The sequence below is a fragment of the Heterocephalus glaber genome, unplaced genomic scaffold, assembly GCF_053883595.1.
Source record: "Heterocephalus glaber isolate CG9 unplaced genomic scaffold, H.glaber_assembly_v1.0 deba00001755, whole genome shotgun sequence".
NCBI classification, from domain to species: Eukaryota; Metazoa; Chordata; class Mammalia; order Rodentia; family Bathyergidae; genus Heterocephalus; species Heterocephalus glaber.
Genome location: NW_028258453.1, coordinates 313,488 through 336,936, shown reverse-complemented (window position 1 = coordinate 336,936; position 23,449 = coordinate 313,488). Strand labels below are relative to the sequence as shown.

The 23,449-nt window shown below is 39.9% G+C and overlaps 1 protein-coding gene across 5 annotated transcripts in view; it reads right to left on the bottom strand.

Moving 5' to 3' along the window:
• Wapl (WAPL cohesin release factor) overlaps window positions 1-23,449 on the bottom strand; it is a 78,637-nt gene that overhangs the window by 19,981 nt on the left and 35,207 nt on the right. For all 5 annotated transcript variants that reach the window (XM_087201125.1, XM_087201124.1, XM_087201122.1 and 2 more), the window contains 4 exons: window positions 4,841-4,936; window positions 2,823-2,975; window positions 2,414-2,550; window positions 770-881 (listed from right to left, as the gene is read on the bottom strand). In XM_087201125.1, coding sequence (XP_087057251.1) covers window positions 770-881; window positions 2,414-2,550; window positions 2,823-2,975; window positions 4,841-4,936 — 498 coding nt within the window. The remainder of the gene's footprint in view (window positions 1-769; window positions 882-2,413; window positions 2,551-2,822; window positions 2,976-4,840; window positions 4,937-23,449) is intronic.

Genomic DNA, 23,449 nt, shown 5'->3' with positions numbered 1-23,449 from the left:
TAGTCTGCTCTTAACAGCTTAACAGAGCCAAGTGACTACACTTGCCTGGTTCTCATCTCTCCCTTCTCATTTTCTACCTGCCACAACCTGGTAATAGTCACGCTGGTTCAGGATTAAACTCAAGAACTTTTGTTTCCAAAAGACTTGGTATTAGGCTAATTTTTTTATCACCCATTCTGTATTTGGATCCTAGTTTCCTAGAATAAAATAAGGCTACCTCGAAATACTAGTGTTGATAATGATTAGCAAGGAAGACTACTTTTCCTAACTTTTGACAATGGTAAAGCTTTTATTATATATGCATTATTATTAAGAGTAAACATCAAAGGCAATGTAGGTGAAGAATTTATTCCTATCCACAATGTGATTATCTTCCAGCTTCAGTATTGGGCAAAAAGTTTAAGGAGTTCAGAACTCTTTTTCTTCAAGTCATTAATATCAAACAAGATTTCTTCTGAATGGGAAAGATCTTGGTTACAGAATTAAACATCCAGTAAGTTTTGTTAGCTATGGTAGAAGGATGAAAATTTAACAGCACAAATGGACAAACTACAAAGAAAAAAAACCCAAAAATCTCATGTGAGAGTAATCAAGTGACTTATTAAGCAAAACCTATGGCATTAAATTCTCTATATATTCAGCAAATCAAATGAACTCAACCTATAATTTGAATATATTCATACAAATATTCAGTGAGGGTATTTGTTGGTAGTCAAAACAACCGAAATTTTTCCAATACCACTCCTCAACCTCAGAAACGTTACAATACCTGGTGGTGCTGGGAATCATCCAAGGTTTTAAAGACCATTGCAACCATTCCATGTGCTCTCAGGTGCATTCGGAAGCTGGGCATGGCACATTTAGTAGCCAAGCTAATAACACTAGAAGAAAATGAGACTGTGTTCAGGAAGGTGAAAGTAACAAGCACATTAGTTTTTAGTTCATATAATACCAAGTGAAAGGCAAGGATGTGCAGTGGATCACAATATAAAAATCAGTAGGGCCAGGCATGGTGGTGCCCACCTGTAATCCCATACTCTGGGAGGCAGAGGGAGGAGGACTGCCAACTTTAAGCCCAGTCTAGGCAACTTAGTGAGACCCTGTTTCAAAATAAAAATTTAGAGGGCTGGGGATTTAGCTCAGTGGGTTCACCGCCTGCTGCACAAGCGCAAGGACCCGAGTTCGATCCTCAGTGCCAAAAAAAATTTTAAAAATAAAAAATAAATAAAAATTTAGGGCTGGGGATTTAGCTCAGTGGGTCCGCTGCCTGCCTTGCAAGCACAAGGTCCCAAGTTCAATCACCACTACCATAAATAAATAAATAAATAAATAAATAAATAAATAAAAATTTAGGAAAGGCTAGGCATATTAACTCAGTGTGAAAACCCTGAGTTCAATTCCCAGTACTGCCAAAAAAAAAAAAAAAAAAAAAAACCAGAAAATTTCATGAAGTAGGAAGTCATGCATAGTAACACTCATGTGTCATCCCAGGTACTACTCCAAAGGCTGAGGCAGCAGGATGGCAAGGTGAAGGTCAGCCTGGGCAATTTAGCAAGACTGCCTCAAAATTGCAGACCACTTGCCTAGCATGCATGAGATCCTGGGTTCATTCCCTAGGATATGAGTTGGAGGGATGGAGGGACACAGGACCCCTAGTAGACTGGGAGTGTATAGCTCAATAGCAGAACATTTGCCTACCATGCAAGAGCTCCCAAGTTCAATCCCTGACCCCCTAAATTCTAAAAACTATGATCAAATCCAATTATAAAAAATATACCGATGCCTAGCCTGTGACTGGTTACCCTATATTTAGACAAATACACGATTGTCTTCAGTGGATTCCTTACATTAGCACTGCCATAAGTCCCATGTGTCTTTCACAATGCTTCTGATGCATGAAACCTGTGATTATATTAGATTGGATATACTTCAATTGACTATATAATTGAACCAAACCAAGATATTCAATCCACTGGAGTATGCAAAATATGACCCATATTTCAACATGCTTAAATTAATCTAATTTATCACTTGACACATGAAATTGTGAGATGAAAAAACTTAGAATCTTTAGCATACTATTTTGTTAATTTAAAGCATCTGGAGGGCTGGGGATTTAGCTCAGTGGTTTCGCCGCCTGCTACGCAAGCACAAGGACCCGAGTTCGATCCCCGGTACCAAAAAAAAAAAGAATAAAACATCTGGAAATTGAAGCCCATACTATGCTTTAAAAAAATAGGCTAGTTCACTCAACTTTCCCTCTATTATGTGGAATCTAGTCCTTTACATTTTAATATCACTGTTATATATTACAAAATCAAAAAATTTGCTTTTCTGACAATTCTATACCCAGTTGAAAAACTTTAATGATCCACTATGTACATAATTATAAAATATAAATAAAAGGCCTTACCTAAGGCAACGTGTGTTTAGAGGCTGAGTGCTCTTTAAGCCACTTAACAAGTACTCAATGTCATCAGTGAACTCTTGATTCTCACCAAATTCCACCACATCGTTGAAGTGCTTCACATGCTGAACAACAGTATATAACTGCCAAAAAAAGAATAAGGCCACCCCTTTTTAACTAGGAACTAGATTATATAAATGTCAGACTCATTGCACTTTATATTAAAGTACTGTATATACAATGGTTCTCTAGATGGAAACAAAAGTATCTATAAAACACTGGCAGTGGTAGGACAAGACAAATTTGTGGTTCATGGCTGTGGCTATCAGTGTACTGGTATCTGTTCATATCACATGGCTTCATCTTACATACAAAAATCTATCCACGTGCAGTAAAGCTGATTATGACTGCTTACTTCTTTGTCTTCTTTTCTGCATTTCAGTGCAGTAACTATATCTTGGTAGGGCTGAGTAGGTATTGTCACAGTTTTTATCACTTTGAGTGGTGGTGCTGGAGCCTTAAAAACTCCATCATCTTTTTGATTTGGTTCCTTTGAAGACAGCCTCACCTATTAATAAAGGTATTAAATTAGTTGTTCTAAATAAATATTTTAAAATAGTAACATCTAGTCTAGCTGGCTTGAACAAAGTAAATGACGTTTAAAAAGGGGGAAGGGGGTACAACAGAGGCCTCTGAAAGGTCCTAAGAGATACTTAAAATTCCGTGCACAGCTAGGTATATATATTTTACATGCAAAAGAACCACTCAGGAATTAGTTCTGTCTTTTTAAACCTTATATTTCATATAACTTGTCTCCAGGACCACTAAAAAAATAAAGAACCCCAATTGCATGCATAAATAGCACTGATAACCAGCTAGGGATGGAACAGTAAAAGAACAGACAGAGAATCTGAAAAGCACAGAAAGTTCAAGTAGTTTAGTGTAGAAACAGTTATAACAAGAGCCAGGCACGGTGGCACACGCCTGCAATCCCAGCATTTGGGAGGCTGAGGCAGGAGGACTGCTGCTTGTTCAAGGCCAGCCGGGGCTACATAGTGAGTTCAAAGCCAGTCTGGACTACCTAGCAAGACCCCATCTCAAAAAACAAAAGCAAAAACAAAAACAAAACAAATTGTTATAATAAAAACACAGTATATATCAGCATGGTATATGATTCCTAAGTACACATAAAAGTTTCATCCTATGAAAAGAAGTTTATGACGGTGCATGCTTCCAAATCTAGCATTCTAAGAGGCAGAGTCAGGAGGATCTTAAGTATGAGCCCAGTCTGGGTGATCTAGGAAACTGAAACCCTTTCTCAAAATAAAAAATAAAAAGAGCTGGGGATGTGGTTCAGTGTGAAGGCCCTGGATTCAATCACCAGCATGGGGGGAGGAGGGGGTGCAGGCTGAGGAGAGTTTAGTACAATCAATTTAAGAGGCAACTCTATACTGTGTTTTACAAACCTCTTTATTTCTGGGGCTGAGATGTGTGGCCCCGTGGTAGAGTACTTGCCTAGCATACAAAGGGCCCTGAGTTCAAAGCCCAACACCACATAAAAGGGAGGAGAGAGAGCACTAGCACCAGGTATGGAGGCACATGCTTATAATCCGAGCACCTGGGAGGCTGAGGCAGGAGGGATGAGAGTTAGAGGACAGCCTGGGCTACACAGAGTTCAGCGTCAGCCTGACTTATGTAAGGAAGTCTCAAAGGAGGGAGAGATGATCTCTAATCCCTATTTTTTAGGTTGTTATAAAGAACTCATTTCTCTGATAGCTCAAGATGACTGAGCCTCCACTGTTAACCTAGTAGTTCTAATGTAGGACAGTAGCAATCTTCTGAACAAAACAATTTGGTGAGAATTTTTTTAAACTGTGTTTTGGATTGGAACCGGGGATTTAGCTCAGTGGCACCATGCCTGCCTCGCAAGCACAAGGTCCTGAGTTTGATCCCTGGTGGGGGGCATGACACACAGGATGGGACAGGGAACGTGTTTTGGAGTGAAAAGTTATTACTGTGATCCAGGAAGAAGTTCTTCTCTGAAAAGCAAATTAAGCAATGAAAACTACTTTGAGATTTGTGCAAAATGAATTCACAATATAGTCCTTAATGGTCAATATATACTTCAAGTAAGAAATAATTTGCTCTTTAAATATTACACTATAAATTCTATACAATATACTGTTTTAAATAATATTTTAATTATAGTACTTTCATAAGGCTTTCATTTACAACCTAGCAGGAACAGGAAGTTCTGGTGTCCTGTCCACAATCCTCACTTTTCCAGTGAATTCAACAGAAGCTACCAAGCCTTAGGAAGGCCAAAATCTACTGTTAACTAACCAAGTCAAAGGCTCACAAATTATCCACGAGGACTGCTTAATTGGTTTAACTTATAAAAAAACACAAAACAAAAATGGCCAGCTCACTTACTGTGACATTCTGAGGTTTTACAACTGGTGGTCCAGGTAGTTCTTCTGAGTCTGGATGGTTCCAATGTCTAGCATTATACACGGCTTTTGTAGGTGACTAGAGAAATAAAAAATCACAAATAAGAACTTAAATGCACAGATGTACATCCTGGATAGCAGATCGGCACTGTCTGGGTCTATTCCCAACATGCTCCATTGCCTCTGGCAGACATGGTCACTGCGGTATTTGAGTACAAAATCAGCACTCAGTGTTGTGTGCAACACAAGGCAAGGAGGCACTTGAAAGTAAACCACCTGCCAGGTTTGTACTACTTAGTTATCAATGTATTTCATTCAACATGTTCTTTGGCAAAACTATATTGTTTGTACTATTCATTCATGCTCCACAGTCTCCTATTAATCAAAGGTTTTGTAATTTTATAAAGGAAAATGTGGTACATATAACTTACAAGACATGGCGGGGCCTAAAGGAGTGTCACATCGTAATATTCATAAATTCTACAGCAAGATGTAAGTATGTTCACACTAGATGGGATAAAGATGTAAATTGCCTCACATTAATTCAGGTTATCCCACTGCCAAATCAATTTATTTAAACTTATGAAAAAAATCAGTTTTAGCACTCTTAGTTTCATAATTGAGAATAAAAGTGAACCTGTAAAATTAAATCCAGAGGACAAAATCTGTACAAAAGTCCACAGGGATTTAGCTCAGTGGCACCATGCCTGCCTCACAAGCGTAAGGTGCTGCGTTCCATCCCAAGTACCAAAAAAGAGTCCAGGAATGAAATTCTCACTTTCAAGGAAACTGCTTAAACAAAAACTGACAACACAGATAAGTTAATACTTCATCTTCTCCATGCTCTACCAAAGTGATGTTAAATTACATCCTTTAAATTTCAAGATACTCTCTGATCTGATCAGTTAGTCTATGAAATGTAATCTTCATATTGTCACTACTATTCACAAAAAATGAGAGCAAGTGGGAAAAAATAACAAAACTGGCCCACAACCCACATTCCCACGATCCGCATCGGGGCTGCAGCACAGGGCTTCATTAGTAATCTAAACAATGCAGGGACTTGAGCAACTGATCAGGCTTCCTGAGGAGCTGCATGGCTTGGGCTCCACACTGGTAAAAGACTGAGCTGTCTGTTCCTCACTAGGTGCCTACTAGTTACCAGATCTTTGGTTGAGCACCTCTAGCACTTCAAGCCTAGGCCGTGATGACAGGCTTTGGTGAGAACAGGTATCTGAGACTGGGGAGCTAGCTCAGTGAAAACTGCATGCTGGCCTAGCATGTCCAACGCCTAGCATGTGTAACGCCTAGCATGTGCAATGGCCACCTGCTAACATCTAAAGAGTTTCGAAGTTCCAACACTGTACTACTTTTTAAAAAGTATTGACTCTTGGGCCAGGGATTTAGCTCAGTGGTTCTGCCGCCTGCCTTGCAAGTGCAAGGACCCGAGTTCAATCCCCAGCACAAAAAAAAAAAGTACTGACTCCAAGTAATAAAACAATCTTTTGGTTAATAAAAAGGTTGCCTAGTTTCTCACATAACAAATAACAGGGCAGCTATATAAATTAAAACACTAGAAGAGTGACCAAAATAGGTGGTACATTAAGTATTAAATACTAACGATAATTGCTATGTGATGCTGTGCTGTGCCCAACCAGCACCTTCCTAAGGGACTGGAATACTGGTGCCCCCACCTTCCAGGGCCTGGGGTCCACGTGGGTAAAACACTGACAACAAGAAGAACAGTATACTGGGACACACTGTTCTGGCTACCTCAAAAGCCCTTGCAGAGTAACTGAATAACTTATATTAAAAGATTTCATTAAATGAACGTTTTAGCCTGGTGTGGTGGCACATGCCAGCACTTAGAAAGGTGAGGCAGGAGGATCACCACGAGTTCAAGGCCAGCCTGGGGTACATAGTGAGTTCAAGGTCAGCCTGGACTACACAGCAAGACCCCAAACAGGACTAAATTTATAAGTTTTAAAGAATAACGTGTACTAAGTGAGGACAAAAATAGTAAAACCAAAAAAAGAACTTTTTTTTCATTTACTCTGTCCAACAAGCAGTAAGATTGGACCATTAATGCTAATGAGTAATCTAAAAGAAAGCCGATCTCATTACAACTTTTCCCTGACCTCTGAGGTCTCACAAGGTTATAGGGCCTGCTAAAGGAGAGGGGAGCTGCTGAAGACACATTTACCAAAAAATTAAATAGTACCTGTGTGGCACACCAACTGCACACACTCACGGAAAGAGACTGGGGAAGAGGAAAAAAGAGAGGAGGAGAAAGGAAAGGAACACTAACTGAGCTGTCTTTACCTCATTCTAAAATAACACAAGAATTCCACATGCTCCTTAATGAACTGCGTATGTGAAGCACACAACATGGACCTGTCACAAGCTAATTTCTCTCAGCTAAGTCATGACACTGTATGGCATTGCTAAAAACACCATATAGCAATCGACTGTCCATGAAAAATCAATATCACTCATACTGTTTAGAATCAAGCTAAGCAGTAACTGGTTCATTTTGACTGCATCACAGGCTTGTCTTAATTCTCGTTAACTTTATTCGGGTTTAAAAAACAGATATACAGCATATTCCAGATTTCTTAACTTTTCTTTGTTAAAGAATTTGTGGATTCTGTTTGTGCTCCAAGCTGAGAAGAATACTTAGAACACAGCAGGAAGCTCCTACAAACACTGTAACATTCTAAAGATCTGGAACCATTATAACATATTCAGCATTAATTTGCAGTACTGGGGACTGAATACAGACCTTCACACTCAGCTATGTCCCCAACCCTTTTGTTGTTGTTGTTGTTATTATTATTATTTTTTTTTTTTTTTTTTTGCAGTACTGGGAATCAAACTCAGGACCTTATAGTTGTAAGGCAGACACGATGGCACTGAGATAAATCCCAAGCCCTTGTTACTTTTTATTTTGAGGCAGGGTCATGCTAAGTTGCTCAGGTAGGCTCAAATTTTCACTCTTCTGACTCAGCCCCCAGAGTGCTGGGATTACAGACATGCACAACTGTGCCCAGCTAGTACTAGTAATATTAAATATCCTATATTCTTTCCTATTCAGGTCTTTAAAATTATGACAAACAAGATGAATTTCAAATAAATGGAGTAACACTCCATTAGAGCTAATGAAAAATAAGACCTACGGGGAGTATTTATCCATGAGAGATCTAGCTTCTATGAAAACAATGGGCAAAAATTGTTTTTTACAATCAATGTCAAGACTGTGATTAGCAGATTGGTTCACTGAATTACAATTATGAACCAGAAGAAAGAAGAGCTCCTTCCTGAAAAGCCACAAAGAAATGACAAGATTGTGTTATTCTCCACTGAGCTGGCTCTGAAAAAGGAAAAAACTGGCATAACTGTTTTTAAGTCATATGAATTTTCTCTGACAACAGGACCAAATGTATGCATTTTAAAGAATAACATGTACTAAGTGAGGACAAAAATAGTAACCTGATCCAGAATTCAGCCAGTCTTATCCACATGGAGATTTCAGGAAATCAGAATACACTACCACCAGTGATCCACAGGCACAAGGTCCAGATGATGAACTCCAAGAAGGACCCTGCTGCTAAGCACAGCAAGCTAGTGCAATGCAGTGGGTGAGGCACAAAATCTGGAATGGCCTTTTCCTTTGGAAACATCTTAAAGGACTTTTTTTTTTGGTACCAGTGATCAAACTCAGGACCTTACGCTTGCAAGGCAGGCAGCAGAACCGCTGAGCTAAGTCCTCAGCCCCTTGAAGGACTTTTATAAAAGATGGATGGTAAATGCAGAGCAAATTACAAAAGAGGAAGTTTAATAAAGATTATCTTTTAGCTCTTTAAAATTTTCTTTGAAGGATAATATCTCAAATTGCCCCAAACTAGAAAAGAAAAAAAAAGTATTAAACATTGAGTATTAAATTACTGACCAACTTTATGAGACACTGTCTCAAAATAACACAAAGAACTGGGGATATAGCTCAGTAACTGGGGATATAGCTCAGTATGAGGCCCTAGGTTCAATCCCTGGTACTACAAAGGAGGGTGGGATGTTATATACTTGAAATCAGATAATGAGAAAGCCTAAGTTTGCTAACCACAGATACATATACACATAAAAAAAGCTGTGAGGGGAGGGGTATGTGAAATAGCCTGATGTTGGTAACTGGTACACAATCTATGTTTCTATCAAAACTTATATTTTGTATAAATGAAATTTTTATCTATTATACCTCAATAAAACCAGGGGGAAAAAAGCAGGATTCATGAGTTTATACTGACAGAAGATTAATAAAAAGTGCAGGGTCAAGCTTACAATAGAACCTCTAGGGACTGGTGAGTGGAGAAGTGCAAGTGTTGGAACATTACCACTTTACAACCAAACTAGCATGCACTGGATGAGAAAAAGATCAACATTATACACATACCAAATGTAAGCACAGGTTCTAGTGAAGAACAAGGCATTGGAACAGTCTTAAGTCTCTCACAGATGGCTTTTGAGTTGCAAAGGAGAAAAAACTGATTACACAGTGGAGAAATGGGTAATACCTGACACCCCCACCTACAGTGCTCTAGAAAGGACACATCATCACCTACACTACACCAGTGCACTCAGTCAAGGCAAAGTATCAGAAAAGCCCAAGCAAGAGCCATTCTGGAAGAGGACAAAGACAGCATCAATTAAGACAGATGGGAGGCAGTGGAAAAGCTCTGAGTAAAAGGATTCTAATTTGTCTGTTTGTTTGTTTTTGGTACCAGGGATTAAACTCAGGTCCTTGCGCTTGCAATGCAAGCGGCAGAACCACTGAGCTAAATCCCTGGCCCAAGGATTCTAATTTGGAGAAGAGAGAATGAACTACATCTCATTCTATTTTATTCTCTACTGTTTAAAAACAGTTTTCTCATTTATTTTCAGCCTGGTTCTATCAAGTTTATTTTTGTATACCCTCTCAAATATATTTATATAGGATAGTATAAAAATAAACAAATGAATATAACCATATTTCTATCTGGTAAGGAATTTCAGGTCTAGTTAATTCAAAAGAAAGACTAGAAGAGAAGCAAACAAATCAAATGACGATGGCTCGTTTAGCTCTATAGGTAAACATCAGTCTTATGTCCTTGTAAAGAAACTGTATTTCTATACTACACAGTGATTATCTTGTCAAGTCAAAGTTCCAGGACACAGAGCACAGTAATTATCTTGACAACACACACATGAATCTAGGGCTTCTCCTTCTGGCCGAGACAGGAGTAGCAGAAACCACCTGAAACTAACAATAGCAGACAAAAACTATGTCATGGTTTTCAGGCCCAGAAGGGGAGGTGGCAGCCAACAATGACCATAAGAGAGAGAAAGAACTAAGGCAGGTTTTGTACACTTCCAGACAACATCATGAGGAAGGAGAACTCAAAGATGAGCCAGAGCAGTCTCTCAGTTGAAGAAATGAAGCTGGGAGTCCAGGGAGACAGGTGGCCAAAGTTCCAGAGTCCATGAGGAACCTAGCAAAGGAGAGGGCTATGCAAAGAACTCTGGAGATCAACAGAGGATCCCCCAAGTATGTGGCCCAGTGCTCATGTTTCAATGTGTAAGGAAATGACTGAGGCCAGGGAGAGGACTTTCCCAAACAGAGGAGAGGAAACCATTCCCAAAATGTTGCTTTCCTAAGCTGGAAAAAGTTCATGCTCCCAAGAGTCACAGCAAAAACCTAGTAATCCAAGGGAATCAGGCAAAACATTCAAAGAGATGTGGGGAGAATTAGCCCACGATGAGAGGCTGCTTTGCCACAATTTAAAAGCCTTGAAAAGATCAAATACTCTACAACTTAACCACTATCTCAGAACAAGCCAAAACTTGTAGGAAAATCCAACATCCAACAAAAATTCTAAATGTCTAGCATCCAATCAAGTTAGTAGGCAGGGCCAGGTATTTAGCTCAGTGGTTCCACCACCTGCCTCGAAAGCGCAAGGTCCCGAGTCCAATCCCTGGTACAAAAAAAAAAAAAAAAAGTAGGCATGCATCAATAAAGTAGGAAAATATGACCCACAATGAGGAGAAAAACCAATCTATAGGAATTTACCCAGAAATAGGTGATAGAACTAGTAAATAAGACAGTAAACAATTCTGTTACTGTTTTCTACATATTCAAGAAGGTAAAGAATATGTTAACTAGACATGAAAAATATAAAACAGGCCCAAATTAATTTTAGAGGTGAAAACTGTACTGGATAGATTAGACAGTACTGAACCAACAGGTATAGTAACAGAAATCACCCAAAGTAGGGAGAGCATGGCAGCACATGCATGTAATTCTCACTCCATGGGAGGCTAAGGCAGGAAGATTGCCAAGTGTGAGGTCAGCCTGAACAATTGAGCAACACCCTGTCTCAGAAAAATAAAAAGGTCAGGGAATTAGCTCAGTGGTAGACAGCTTGCCTAGCATGCATGAGGCTTTGGGTTCGATCGTCAGCCATGTAAAGCCAACCAAACAAAAACTACCCAAAATGAAACTCAGAGGGAAAAAATATAGGCAGGATATCAGTATGCATTGGGACAAGTTCATCTGGCCCAACAAATCTCTAAGTGAATTTGCTATGGCTCTAATACTCTGCCTTGACATTTATCTGACTAGAATGACAATAAAGCCAGCTGTAAAGTTAACAGAAATCAATACTGCTCCCAAGGATGCGATACAACTATAAAATGTCATACTATTGAAAAGCCTTGTGTCCCTGCCTTTTTGTGGTAGTGGTGATCAAACCCAGGGCACTGGGCCAGGATTTGGCTCAGTGGTTCCACCGCCTGCCTCCCAAGTGCAAGGACCCGAGTTCGATCCCCAGTACTAAAAAAAAGCAGAAAAACAAACAAGAAACCCAAGGCACTGTTGCATGCTAGGCAAGCGCTCTACCACTGAGCTACACCCCCAGGCCAATTGCTACTCTTAGTAGCTCTAGAGGATCAATCAATCAAATCAGGCTATCAGAAACTCTGGAACTGCATTCATGTTCCTTCAGTTCCAGTCTCCTGGCCAAATGGCCTCATGAAACCCTATACCCAGCCACTGTCCATAAAAATGCTGGGCCCAGTGGGGTTACTGTCCAGGGACCTAGCAGTAAGCTGCTCTCATAGGAATTGATGACCTTCATGCTGTACAGTGACAATGGAATCTCTGCCTTCCCTCAATCAGACAACCCTCTCAAAACGATAGGGGCCATCCATATCTAAGACAGTCTGAAGACCTAAGGTGTAAGATCTCCTTGGGGCTCCCCAGAGGGTACACCCTTATATCCCACCCACAGTGAAGGTCCTCACACCCTGCTACTGACCAAGTGGACACCCAGGAGGATATCCTCTACCTGGCCATGCTGAAGGACAAGTGCAATCCTGTGCAATGTGAAACCGTGTGCTCAACATCCTGCTCTTTGACACACATGACGTCCAGCTCTAGAAAAACCTCACAGCTTCCAACAAACCTACCCAAAGCTGGTCTCCAGCCAAGAGCACTGACAAGGGCTGTCTGTCAAGCTTCTCCTTGTGTCTTTTTACTTTCTCCTTAGATGGTTTGTCATTTCCTTGATTTCTGTATAGGAAATCTATCTCCTGCTGTGGTGGTATTTTTGTTTTGTTTATGTTTTATAAACTTAGTCTCTGATTGAGTGCTTATGATATAATACATTTGATTGCTTTTTTGTAAAAAGAAAATCTGCTGTTTGAAATCATATCAATAAGAATACAACATCGTACACCAGCCTGGAGAATGAAGATAGGCTTGATTTAAAACTACCCAGGCCTGGAACTTCAAATTACAGATTTCTAAACAGAATAATTACACAATTACACTAATTTCATAGTTTCCAAAACACAAGATGTAGTCCATTCTGCAGCTCAGGCCTGATCCTGATCCTTTATGGATAGCACTGCTCGGCTCTGCACCAATCACTGTCAATACACATCCATCTAAACCCCAGTTCCTCCAAAATCCTACTTTTGGTGGGATGTCCCATGGTTTCTCTGGTGTACAGCATCTTTTAGGGATCAGAGATAGGAAAAATATTTGAAGAAATCCCACCTGAAATTCTTCCAAATTTGATAGGTTACTAGTTTTTCAAATATCAAAAAAAAAAATTTTATGACTATACAAGGATTCTGGTGAAAGATACTTCAAGTTCCTAAGAAATCAGTATTTATGAACCCCTTCTCTATGTCTCAAACATTGGATACTTAAAGATGACACAACTATGATCACCATCCTCGCAAACTCCCAGTATTATATTATTATTATACAGTGCAGTATTCCTTATCCAAAGGGCTTGGGATCAGAATTGTTTCCAGATTTTGGACTTTTAAATATCTGTATATACATAATGAAACATACTTAAACTTGAACTTCATTGTGTTTCCCAAACATACACACAGCCCCAAAAGTAATTTCAGACAATAATTTTGGGTGTGAAACAGTTTCATGCTGTAGAATTTTCCACTTGCGATATCAGGTCAGTGTTCAAGTTTCAGATTTTAGAGCCTTTCAGATTCTGAGGCAGGGAGGTCCAACCTATATTTTCTGACAACTAGTGGTCTCATTAGCCTGAAGCCACCAGAATATCAAGAAAATAAAAGTACAGGAAAAAGTCTTCCAGGTGTCTACACCCCAGACTGTCTCTAAATGAAATATATTACAAAAAGGAAAACAATGAAATTCCAAACTATAAACATCCTAGCACACAGTGTGTCCGTGTGTGTGTGTCTTAAATGTCAGATCTTAGACTCCTAATTAACCTATGGTTATATTTTCTCATTTCAAGTCTCATTTTCTGGAAAGTAAGCTATAGTGAATTTTTTGGAACTTTCAAACTTTAAAGGCACCCTAACTTAATTTTCTCTTAAAGAAAATTAAGAAATTAATAGTACCTTTGCTAGGGGCCAGGGATTTAGCTCAGTGGTTCTGGTGCCTGCCTCACAAGCACAAGCTCCCGAGTTCAATCCCAGGTACCAAAAAAAAAGGAATAGTACCTTCACTTCTTAGAATCCTTCCAGAATAATATATTAAAGAAAAAAATCTCAAGAATTAGATCATATAAAGTAGTTTATATTTTCCTAAACCTTTTTTACTTTATTATTTTGTTTGTTTCCAGTACTGGAGATCAAACCCAGGGGGGTACTTTACCCCTCAGTTACATCCCCAGCCTTTTTACTTTTTATTTAAAGATAGGATCTTCCTAAATTTCCTGGCCTGGCCTCAAACTTGTGATTGTCCTGCCTTGCCCTCCTCAGTAGCTGGGATTAAAGACATGCACCACCTGGCTATGAGGTGTTTCTGGTCTGGATCAAATACACTAAGAAATACCAAGACCATTCAAAATTCTACTGGGAAAGTCATTTGCTTCACCAGATTAACAGCTCCCTTTATTTCTGCAGTGCTGGGAATAGAACTTGGGCACTGTACCAATGAGCTATATCCCCAACCTTTATTATTATTTCAGACAGGGTCTTAATAAATTGCCCCAGCTGGCCCTGAACTTGAAATCCTCCTGACCAAACAATCATTGAATGACACTCTATTTCTTTCTGAAAGCCCAATCAGCTAGCATAGTGAACAGCCTACAGCAATTGACTCTCTCATAGACAAGTTCAGCCAGTACCCACCCAGCTTCAACAGCCCTTTGCACTGCCAACCAAGGTGCTGGGCACAGGCAGCAGCTGGCTTCTTCCTCTGGCCTCTGACCAGTGTCCCTCACCAGAAGCCAATGGCTGCAGTCTGTTTTTGTTGTTTTTTTTTTTTTGTACCAGGGATTGAACTCGGGACCTTACGTTTGTAAGGCAGGCGGCGGAACCACTGAGCTAAATACCCAGCCCTGCAGTCTGTTTTTAATTCAGGCTTCATGGCCATTAATGTCTTGGCTTTCTGGTCCTCAGAAATATGGTGGCTCTCACAATACCATCTTAATGACCAGATCCCAAGAAGGCAGGTTAATCCCTAACAATGGTAGCAATGGGAAAGTTCACTTAACAGAAAAACAAGCTGTTTCATGAGAGTAGGCTTTAACTGCTAAAGGAAGACACTGCGTGGAAGGAACATTTGCGCTTGGTAAGATGTGGGAATCCTTGCCCTTTAAGTCTCTTCAGTTTTAAAATTCTGTTAAGTTGACAACCTATATAAATTCATTCTATGAAACAAAAATGAATTCTTACAAACTACAGGTATACTCAAATTTTAAATTGCAGCTCTCTGCAGCTGACTATACAACTATGTAAGCATGATTTATACTGATAAATAAATTTTAATCCTAGTGCCTAGAAGCTTACTGTTCAGAATCATATTGAATGACAGAAGGAAGAAAAAACTGAAGTCCACAATGTTCCCTTGAGTTAGACAAAAGATACAGCCAGATGGGCTCAGCATTAAACTACGAGGAAATGATAAATGTAAAAGCATAAATATTTCAAAATGGGAAGTGAGACTGACCTTATGTTAGTTTCCGAAATGACCCAGCAGCTGTCTGAATTGCCAAACAAGACAGCTGGCCAACATCCCAGGTAAAACACAACCTCCAAGCACTGCAGGTTGGGCTGATCACACAAACAATGCCTCAGGAACAGGCAAAACAAGGCCAAGCCCAATGAAAGGGAGATAGCAAACCATGATCAGGGCTGGCAGAAGAAATGGCCTAAGTACAGCCCTACATACATGATAGCTACAAATAACGGGGTACAGGGAAACAGTAGCCAGAAACAGCACACTTCACAGACAAAGGACAACTGCCAAATGATCACGAAAACTGTACCCAGAAACCAGATACTTCAATCCAGGTAAGTTCCAAACTAACCCCTCCATCTTCTCTTCCTTCCTACTAGCAAGGACAACTTCTTAGTCATTATTTCAACTGCTCTTAGGCAGTTTTCTCCACTCTCCTAATCTTCCTGTTGGATGTATCCTCCCAACCAGCTGCAACCCTAATATAAAATAACCATTCTCTAAATTCCTGGTGAGGTGGGAAAATTCTAATAGATGACGTGTAAGAAGCTACTGCTCCAACATCAGAAGGTGGGAGAAGAAAGGGGGATTTTTAAGTCATCAAGGTGAGGAGATGACCTATCCTGTCAAGAAACTGGTTACAAGGCAGCCGCAGTAATTGGGCTGGGGCTTTAGCTCAGTGGTTCTGCCGCCTGCCTCACAAGCGAAAGGTCCTGAGTTCAATCCCCAGTACTAAAAAAAAGAAAGAAAGAAAGAAACTGGTTACAGCTCGGTGTGGTGGTGCATGTCTATAATCCCAGTATTCTGGGAGGCTGGAGAGGGAGGATCACAAAATTCAAGCCCAGCCTCAGCACCTTAGCAACTTAGCCAGACTGTGTCAAAATAAAAAATGGCTGAGTACATTATATTAACAGTCAAGGACAAAAACCATATGATCATCTCAATAGATGCAGAAAAGGCATTCGACAAAATCCAACACCCATTCATGATAAAAACCCTACAGAAAGTTGGAATACAATTTATCTCAACCTGATTAAGGCTATCGATGAAAAACCAACAGCCAACATCATACCAAATGGTCAAAAACTGAAAGCCTTCACACTAAAATCAGGAACAAGACAAGGATGTCCACTATCACCACTCCTGTTCAATATACCTCTGGAAACATCAGCTACAGCTATGAGACAAGAGAAAGAAATAAAAGGAATAAAGATAAGAAAGGAAGAAGTCAAACAGTCATTATTTGCTGACGATACGATACTCTACATAGAAGATGAAAAAAACTCTGCCAAAAGACTTCTAGACTTAATTGACAGATTCAGTAGAGTAGCTGGATACAAGGTCAACACTCAAAAATCAATAGCCTTCTTGTACACAAATAACAGACTGAGAGAGAAATTGGGGAAACAATTCCTTTCAAATAGCATCCAAAAAATGAAATATCTAGGCATCAATCTAATAAACGAAGTAAAAGACCTCTACACTGAAAACTACAACACTTTGAAAAAATAGATCAAAGAAGATATAAGAAAATGGAAAGACATCTCTTGCTCCTGGGTAGGAAGAACCAACACAGTGAAAATGGCCATACTTCCAACACTGCTATATAGATTCAATGCAATTCTGATAGAAATCCCAACAGTATATTTCACAGAACTAGAGAAAACAATCCAAAAATTCATTTGGAACCAGAAGAGACCTAGAATAGCAAAAGCAATTCTAGGCGACAGAGACATGACAGGGGCATCATAATCCCCAACCTGAAACTGTACTACAAAGCTACTGTGATAAAAACAGCATGGTCCTGGCAAAGAAACAGACCCAAGGACCAGTGGAATAAATTAGAAGATACAGAAACAACTCCAGACATACTCAGCTACCTCATCTTTGACAAAGGACCCAACCATCCTCACTGGAGGAAAGATAGCCTCGTCAATAAATGGTGTTGGAAAAATTGGATTTCAACCTGCCAAAGATTAAAGCTAGACCCCTATCTTTCACCAAGCACTAAACTAAAATTGATGTGGAATAAAGATCTAAATATTAAAACAGAAACAGTAAACTTGCTGGAAGATAAGTTAGGTAGAACTCTTGAAGAAGCTGGCATAGGAGATGACTTTATGAACAAATCCTCAGTAGCACGGGAACTTGCACAAAGAATCAACAACTGGGATCTCATCTTATTAAAAAGCTTCTGCAATGCAAGAGAAACCACCAACAGAGCTAAGAGACAACCTACAATGTGGGAAAAAAATTTTACCAGCTGTTCCTCAGACAAAGGTCTACTATCTAGAATATATAAAGATCTCAAAAAAATCAGGACCCCCCCCCCCAAATATAAAGACCCGATTCAAAAATGGACATCTGAAATGAACAGACATTTCTCAGACAAACAAATAAAAGCAGCAAATAAACATATGAAAAAATGTTCAACATCACTGGTCATTCACGAGATGAAGATGAGAACAAAACTGAGATTCCACCTCACCCCACAAAGAATGGCTGCTATCAAGAAATCAACCAATAACAAATGCTGGCGGGGGTGTGGGGAGAAAGGAACCCTTCTCCATTGTTGGTGGGAGTGCAGACTGGTGGAACCACTGTGGAAATCAGTATGGAGATACCTCAAAAACTAGGACTACAGGTCCTATTTGACCCAGCTATTTCCCTGCTGGGGATCTTCCCAAAAGAATTGAAAGAATCATACCACAGCGATATATGTGCACCCATGTTTATAGCAGCACAGTTTGTAATAGCTAAAAGTTGGAAACAGCCCAAGTGCCCATCAACTGGAGACTTGATGAAGATGTGGTTTTTCTATAAAATGGAGTACTACTCAGCCATAAAGAACGAGAAACTAGAGACATTTATAGCTAAATGGATGCATATTGAGGCCATACTCTTAAGTGAAATAAATAGGACACACATGTAAATACCAAATAGTTTCTCTAGTGTGAGAAACTGAAAGTGTAATTAAGAATTAAAATGACTGGGCCGGGGATTTAGCGGTTTTGTCACCTGCTGCACAAGCACAAGGACACGAGCTCGATCCCTAACACCAAAAAAAAAAAAAAAAAAAAGAATTAAAATGATTAAAATGAATAATCGATAATTTGAAATAGGAAGAAAACGTCCAAAGGGGTAGGGGTGATGGGAGGGGAAGGGGAAAGGAAAGAAGGGGAAGGAAAAATTATGAGAAAAAAAATATGGAAACAAAGTCTATGTAAATAGGGAAGGGGGGGGTGCAGGGCACACAGGTAATGGGGAAAAAAGTAAGAACCAAGATACATCATGTACAGGTACAAGCACTCAATGATAAATGCAAACATACTGTATACCTAAAATGTACCAATAAAAGAATTTAAGGACAAAAAAAATGGCTGAGTGACATAGCTCATTGTGAAGGCCCTAGGTTCAACCCCGAGTAAGGCAGAGAGAAGAGATGGGGAGGAGAGGAGCACAGGGCAGGGAGGAAGAAGGAGTGAGAGGGGGGAAGAAAGCGAATGGGAGGGGAAATTAGTTATCTACACAAAAACTGGGCAAATAAGTAAACATGCTGAGGATAATGAGAACCAGATCTCTTATAGGTGGCAAAGAGAAGTAAACTATGGAAAAGTATAAGGCTAGAATGAACCGCAATGTTGGACCAGAACTGGATGTATCGATCTGAATTCACAGCTCTAAATATAACAGAATGACTGGGAAATAGGTATATGGCAAGTATATGTGTATGTTTACATTTTCCAAGCTCTGTCTACTCAAAGAGGGCTTAGAAGCAATGGCACCTCTGATGAAATAATCATACCTAGGGATGAGTTCTTCATTGCTAAAGACTATTCTCCTCTAAATCAAAACAATAAGCCTGGAAGAAATGAATTCCAGAGCTGGGGAAGTACAGGCTGCACCTGAACATCTTAGGGTGTCAGTGAGGAAATGATGTCAAAAGCTAGGCTGAAAGGATCTAAAAAGATCTGTTTCAAAATAACTATCACTTAAAAGAAACAAGTTAGGGCCACTAGTGGTGGCACACGCCTGTAATCCTAGCACCTAGAGGCTGAGACAGGAGGATCTCTGAATTCAAGGTCAAGCTGGGCTACACAGCGAGTTCAAGCCCAGCCTGAACTACACAGTGAGACCTTGTCTTAAAAAAAAACAAAACACCAAAGAAAACCCCAAAAACAAACAAACAAAAACCCTCCCCCCCCCCCCAAAATGCCAAATACAGTTAGGAATTTCCACATAGCAGCCATCATAGCAAAAACTGATTGAGATGCACTGGTAAACCAGATGGTGAAGCCTGGTGAGGACAGTCAAGGAACTTGCTCCAGACCTCACTTTACTCAGCCGCTTGGTTAACATCAACAGCACAGGCACAGAGTGACACTGTGCTCTAACTGATCCAAGGCAGTGGGACAAGCATCTCTGCTTGGAGTTCCCACCAAAAACATGTCACCCAAATCTAACCACAAGGAAGCACCAGAACAACACAAGTTGAAAGTACAAAACAGCCGATCTTACTGAATCTTCAAGGATGTCAACACTATGAAAAAAGGAGGAAACACAGATACTGCAGTGGACAGAAGGAGTCTTGTGGTTCTGGATTGGATCATGAGCCCTTTGTTTAGCAGTTGTTTATCTGTTTGCTATAAAGGACGTTATGGGGACAAGAGGTGAAACTTAAATGGGACCTGAAGTTTAGACTACATTATCACAGGAGTGTTAACTTCCTGGTTCTCACGGGTATTCTGTAGCAATAGAGAATGCTCTTGTTTTTAAAAAGTACAAACTAAGAAAGGTTTGATGGACACCATGTATAAATTTACTCTTAATTCATATACACATAAAAGGGAGGGGGTACATTTCATTCCCCAGGGGACATTTGGCAATGCCTGGTGACATTTTTAGTTATAACAACAGGGAAAAAAGGGGCATTCCAGGCATCTAGTGGCCAGAGGCCAGCAATGCTACTGAGTATCTACCCAGTATCCAAGACGATCCTCCAAAACCAAGAATTATTCAGTACAAATTGTCAATCATGCTCAGGCTGAGAAGTCCTAATAGGAAGGGGGAAACTCTTGCCAATACAAGCCACAGATTATCTCTCTACACTTGGAAATGAGGTTCCTGGTGCCTTCAATCTGACTGGAGATCCAATTCCAGAAAACCCAGATGCTCCCAGTCGCATCAGTCCCATCAGTCCCATGAGAGTATTTCTACTGTGACAGGGACTGGGCTGACTGAGAACTGTCCTGTACCCACCCATCCAGCCCACCTGTTCCATGGGGATTTGGGGAACATCCACATAAAAATTCCTTGGCAAATCGAGCTTTGTGTGAAACCTAATTTCTCATATATAAAACAAACCTGAGACATTTACTTAAGCCTCTTCAGGGAATAAAACATTAGGACTGCTGTGTTAAAGACAGGGTTTTTCGGATACATCTTTCAAATGAATTCAATCCCAGGACCTTGCACTTGCAAGGCAGGCACAGTGCCACTGAGCTAAATCCCTGGCCCACCACTGCTTAGTTTTAAAGCAATAATTTTCTCAATTTTCCTTTGACACTATCACATTTCGTCTACCAACAGTAAATAGGTCTGCTGCTGACCTGATTTACTTTAGGCCAGACAGATCCCTTCAAAATCAGGTCAGATAGACGTACACTGCTGCCTTCTAAGCAGTGTTAGCAGCAAAGACATTATTCCAATATTAAGTTTAAAACTAAGTAGAAAACTGAGCACAGGGTGAGCATGGTGGTGGAGCCTGCAATCCCAGCACTGTGGGAAGCTGAGGAAAGAGGATCACAAATTTGAGCCCAGCCTGGGCAACTTAATGATTTAGCAAGACCCTATCTCAAAATTTAAAAACAAAGGTGGGGGAATTAGCTCAGTAAGAAGGCCCTAGGTTCAATCCCCAGTACAGCAAAAACACATGCATGGGAAGTAGTTCAGTGGCACAGCGCTTGCCAGCATGTGTGAGGCCCTGGGCTGCTTCTCCCTCATCACCACAAAAAATGAAAACAAAAACCAAAAGCAACTAAACACAAATAGGTACAAATGACCTCAACTGAATACTGAATATAAGTATACAAAATAAAAATTATTTCAAGAAATCCTGAGCTGGGCATGGTGGCACACATCTTTAACTCCAGCACTCAGGAGGCTGAGGCAAGAGGATCACTGCAAGGGATACATAGTAAGACTCTGTCTAAAAAAAAAAATTCCTGAATGCATTACTATACCTAGCCACCCTGAATGAAATATAATCTAAGAATCAAAAAAAAAAAGGCAAAGAAATCTTGATTTTACTCAGTATATTTTTCATAGTAATACTGACATTGGTCCACATAGAACCAAGGGTCCTCAGAAAAGCAGGTGGTCTATGATGAAAATAGGTCAAGTGCAAGAGGAGCCCAATTCATTTCACGGGAAAGCAACAGGGAAAGTACTCAAAAATAGTTGTAACCAAAGGATCTAAGAGACAGGTACTCACAGGTCAAACTGAACACAACTTCAACATTTCTTTTTTTTTTTTTGGTACCGGGGATAAAACTTGGGACCTTGTGCTTTCAAGGCAGGCGGTGGAACCACTAAGCTAAATCCCCGGCCACCAAAAGACTACATTTAATACATATAAATTATTTTTATTGCCCATATTGTGGCAGTAAATGTTTTGATATACACGGTCACCATATATCCACAAGTAAACAAATTAGCAAATCCATTCCTTCCACAGGTACCTTTTCTATGTGTGGCAAGAGCACTCAAAATCTATTCTTGGCGAATTTTCAATACAAATTATAGTAATATTAACTATATTTCTCTACCTTCTGTAATTAGATCTCTAGACTTATTAATTCTACATAATTGGACTTTTTGACCAACTTCTCTCCATTTCCTCCCCTATCAATCCCTGGTAACCACTAATATTTCTATATATTTTATTTCTTTAAAGAGTTGACATACAAGACAGATCACTGAGTAATATTCTCTGTTCTAGCTTATTTCACTTATCATAATGTCAGTAAGCAAAAACATTATACAACAAGTACAATATTGAGTCCATGGATGGGGGTGTAGGGGAATCTTCACACAATTCGAGCTACTAAATGTAGAGAGAATAACAATTAGAAAATTCATTTGTTACCATTCAGTGTAACCAATGATGTATGCAAACCTCAACCCCAACAGTGAAACAATGGGTAAGGCAATAAAGGGAAATAAGATATTCATACAGTGCCCCCAGAGGTTGGCTTACTAATTAAATTAGAAAAGGAAATTATCACGAACACAGTACAGATCGCAACCTTAACTGGGTGGCCAAACAATATTAAGAGTGGAAAAACAGGAATTACACAGCTTCTAACATAAACACACACAATATCACCACTGAAGTATCTGTGCCCAAAAAGAGTTGAAACTGAATCTAATCAAGCTTCTAGACTTAACTTTCAGGGTCCTATGGTGCTACTTTATTTTTGTGGTGCTGAGGATGGAACCCAGGGCCGGCAAATAAATAAATGCTCTACCACCGAGCTACATCCTGAGCCCAAATGGCACCACTTCAGAATACTGTGGAAAAACAAGTTTACTCGGCCGGGGATTTAGCTCAGTGGTTCTGCTGCCTGCCTTGAAAGCGCTAGGGCCCCTGGTACCAAAAAACAAACAAACAAACAAAAACCAAGTTTACTGACACCATGAGCAAACACTCAGGTAAATTTCTGTGTGAAAGTTCTGTAAGACTAATGTTTTGGGCTCTCAAAAAACAATCGGTGTCTTGGGGATTTTTTTGTGTGTGTGTGTGTTTTTGTTTTGGTACCAGGGATTGAACTTGGGTCCTTGGACTTGAGCAGCGGGCGGGAATGTTTTTGTTTTTGATGTGGTCCTGGGGATTGAGCCCAGCCCCTTCACCATGAACTACATCCCCACCCCCTTTTTTATTGAGACAGTTTCACTGAATTGGTGGGCTTGAACTTTTGATCCTTTTACCTTAGCCTTAGTGCTGGGATTACAAGCATGTATCACCTTGCCTAGAAGGATCTCTTTTTTTTTTTTAATGAGGGAACTGTTTGAGACTAAAAGAGACCAAACAACCAAATG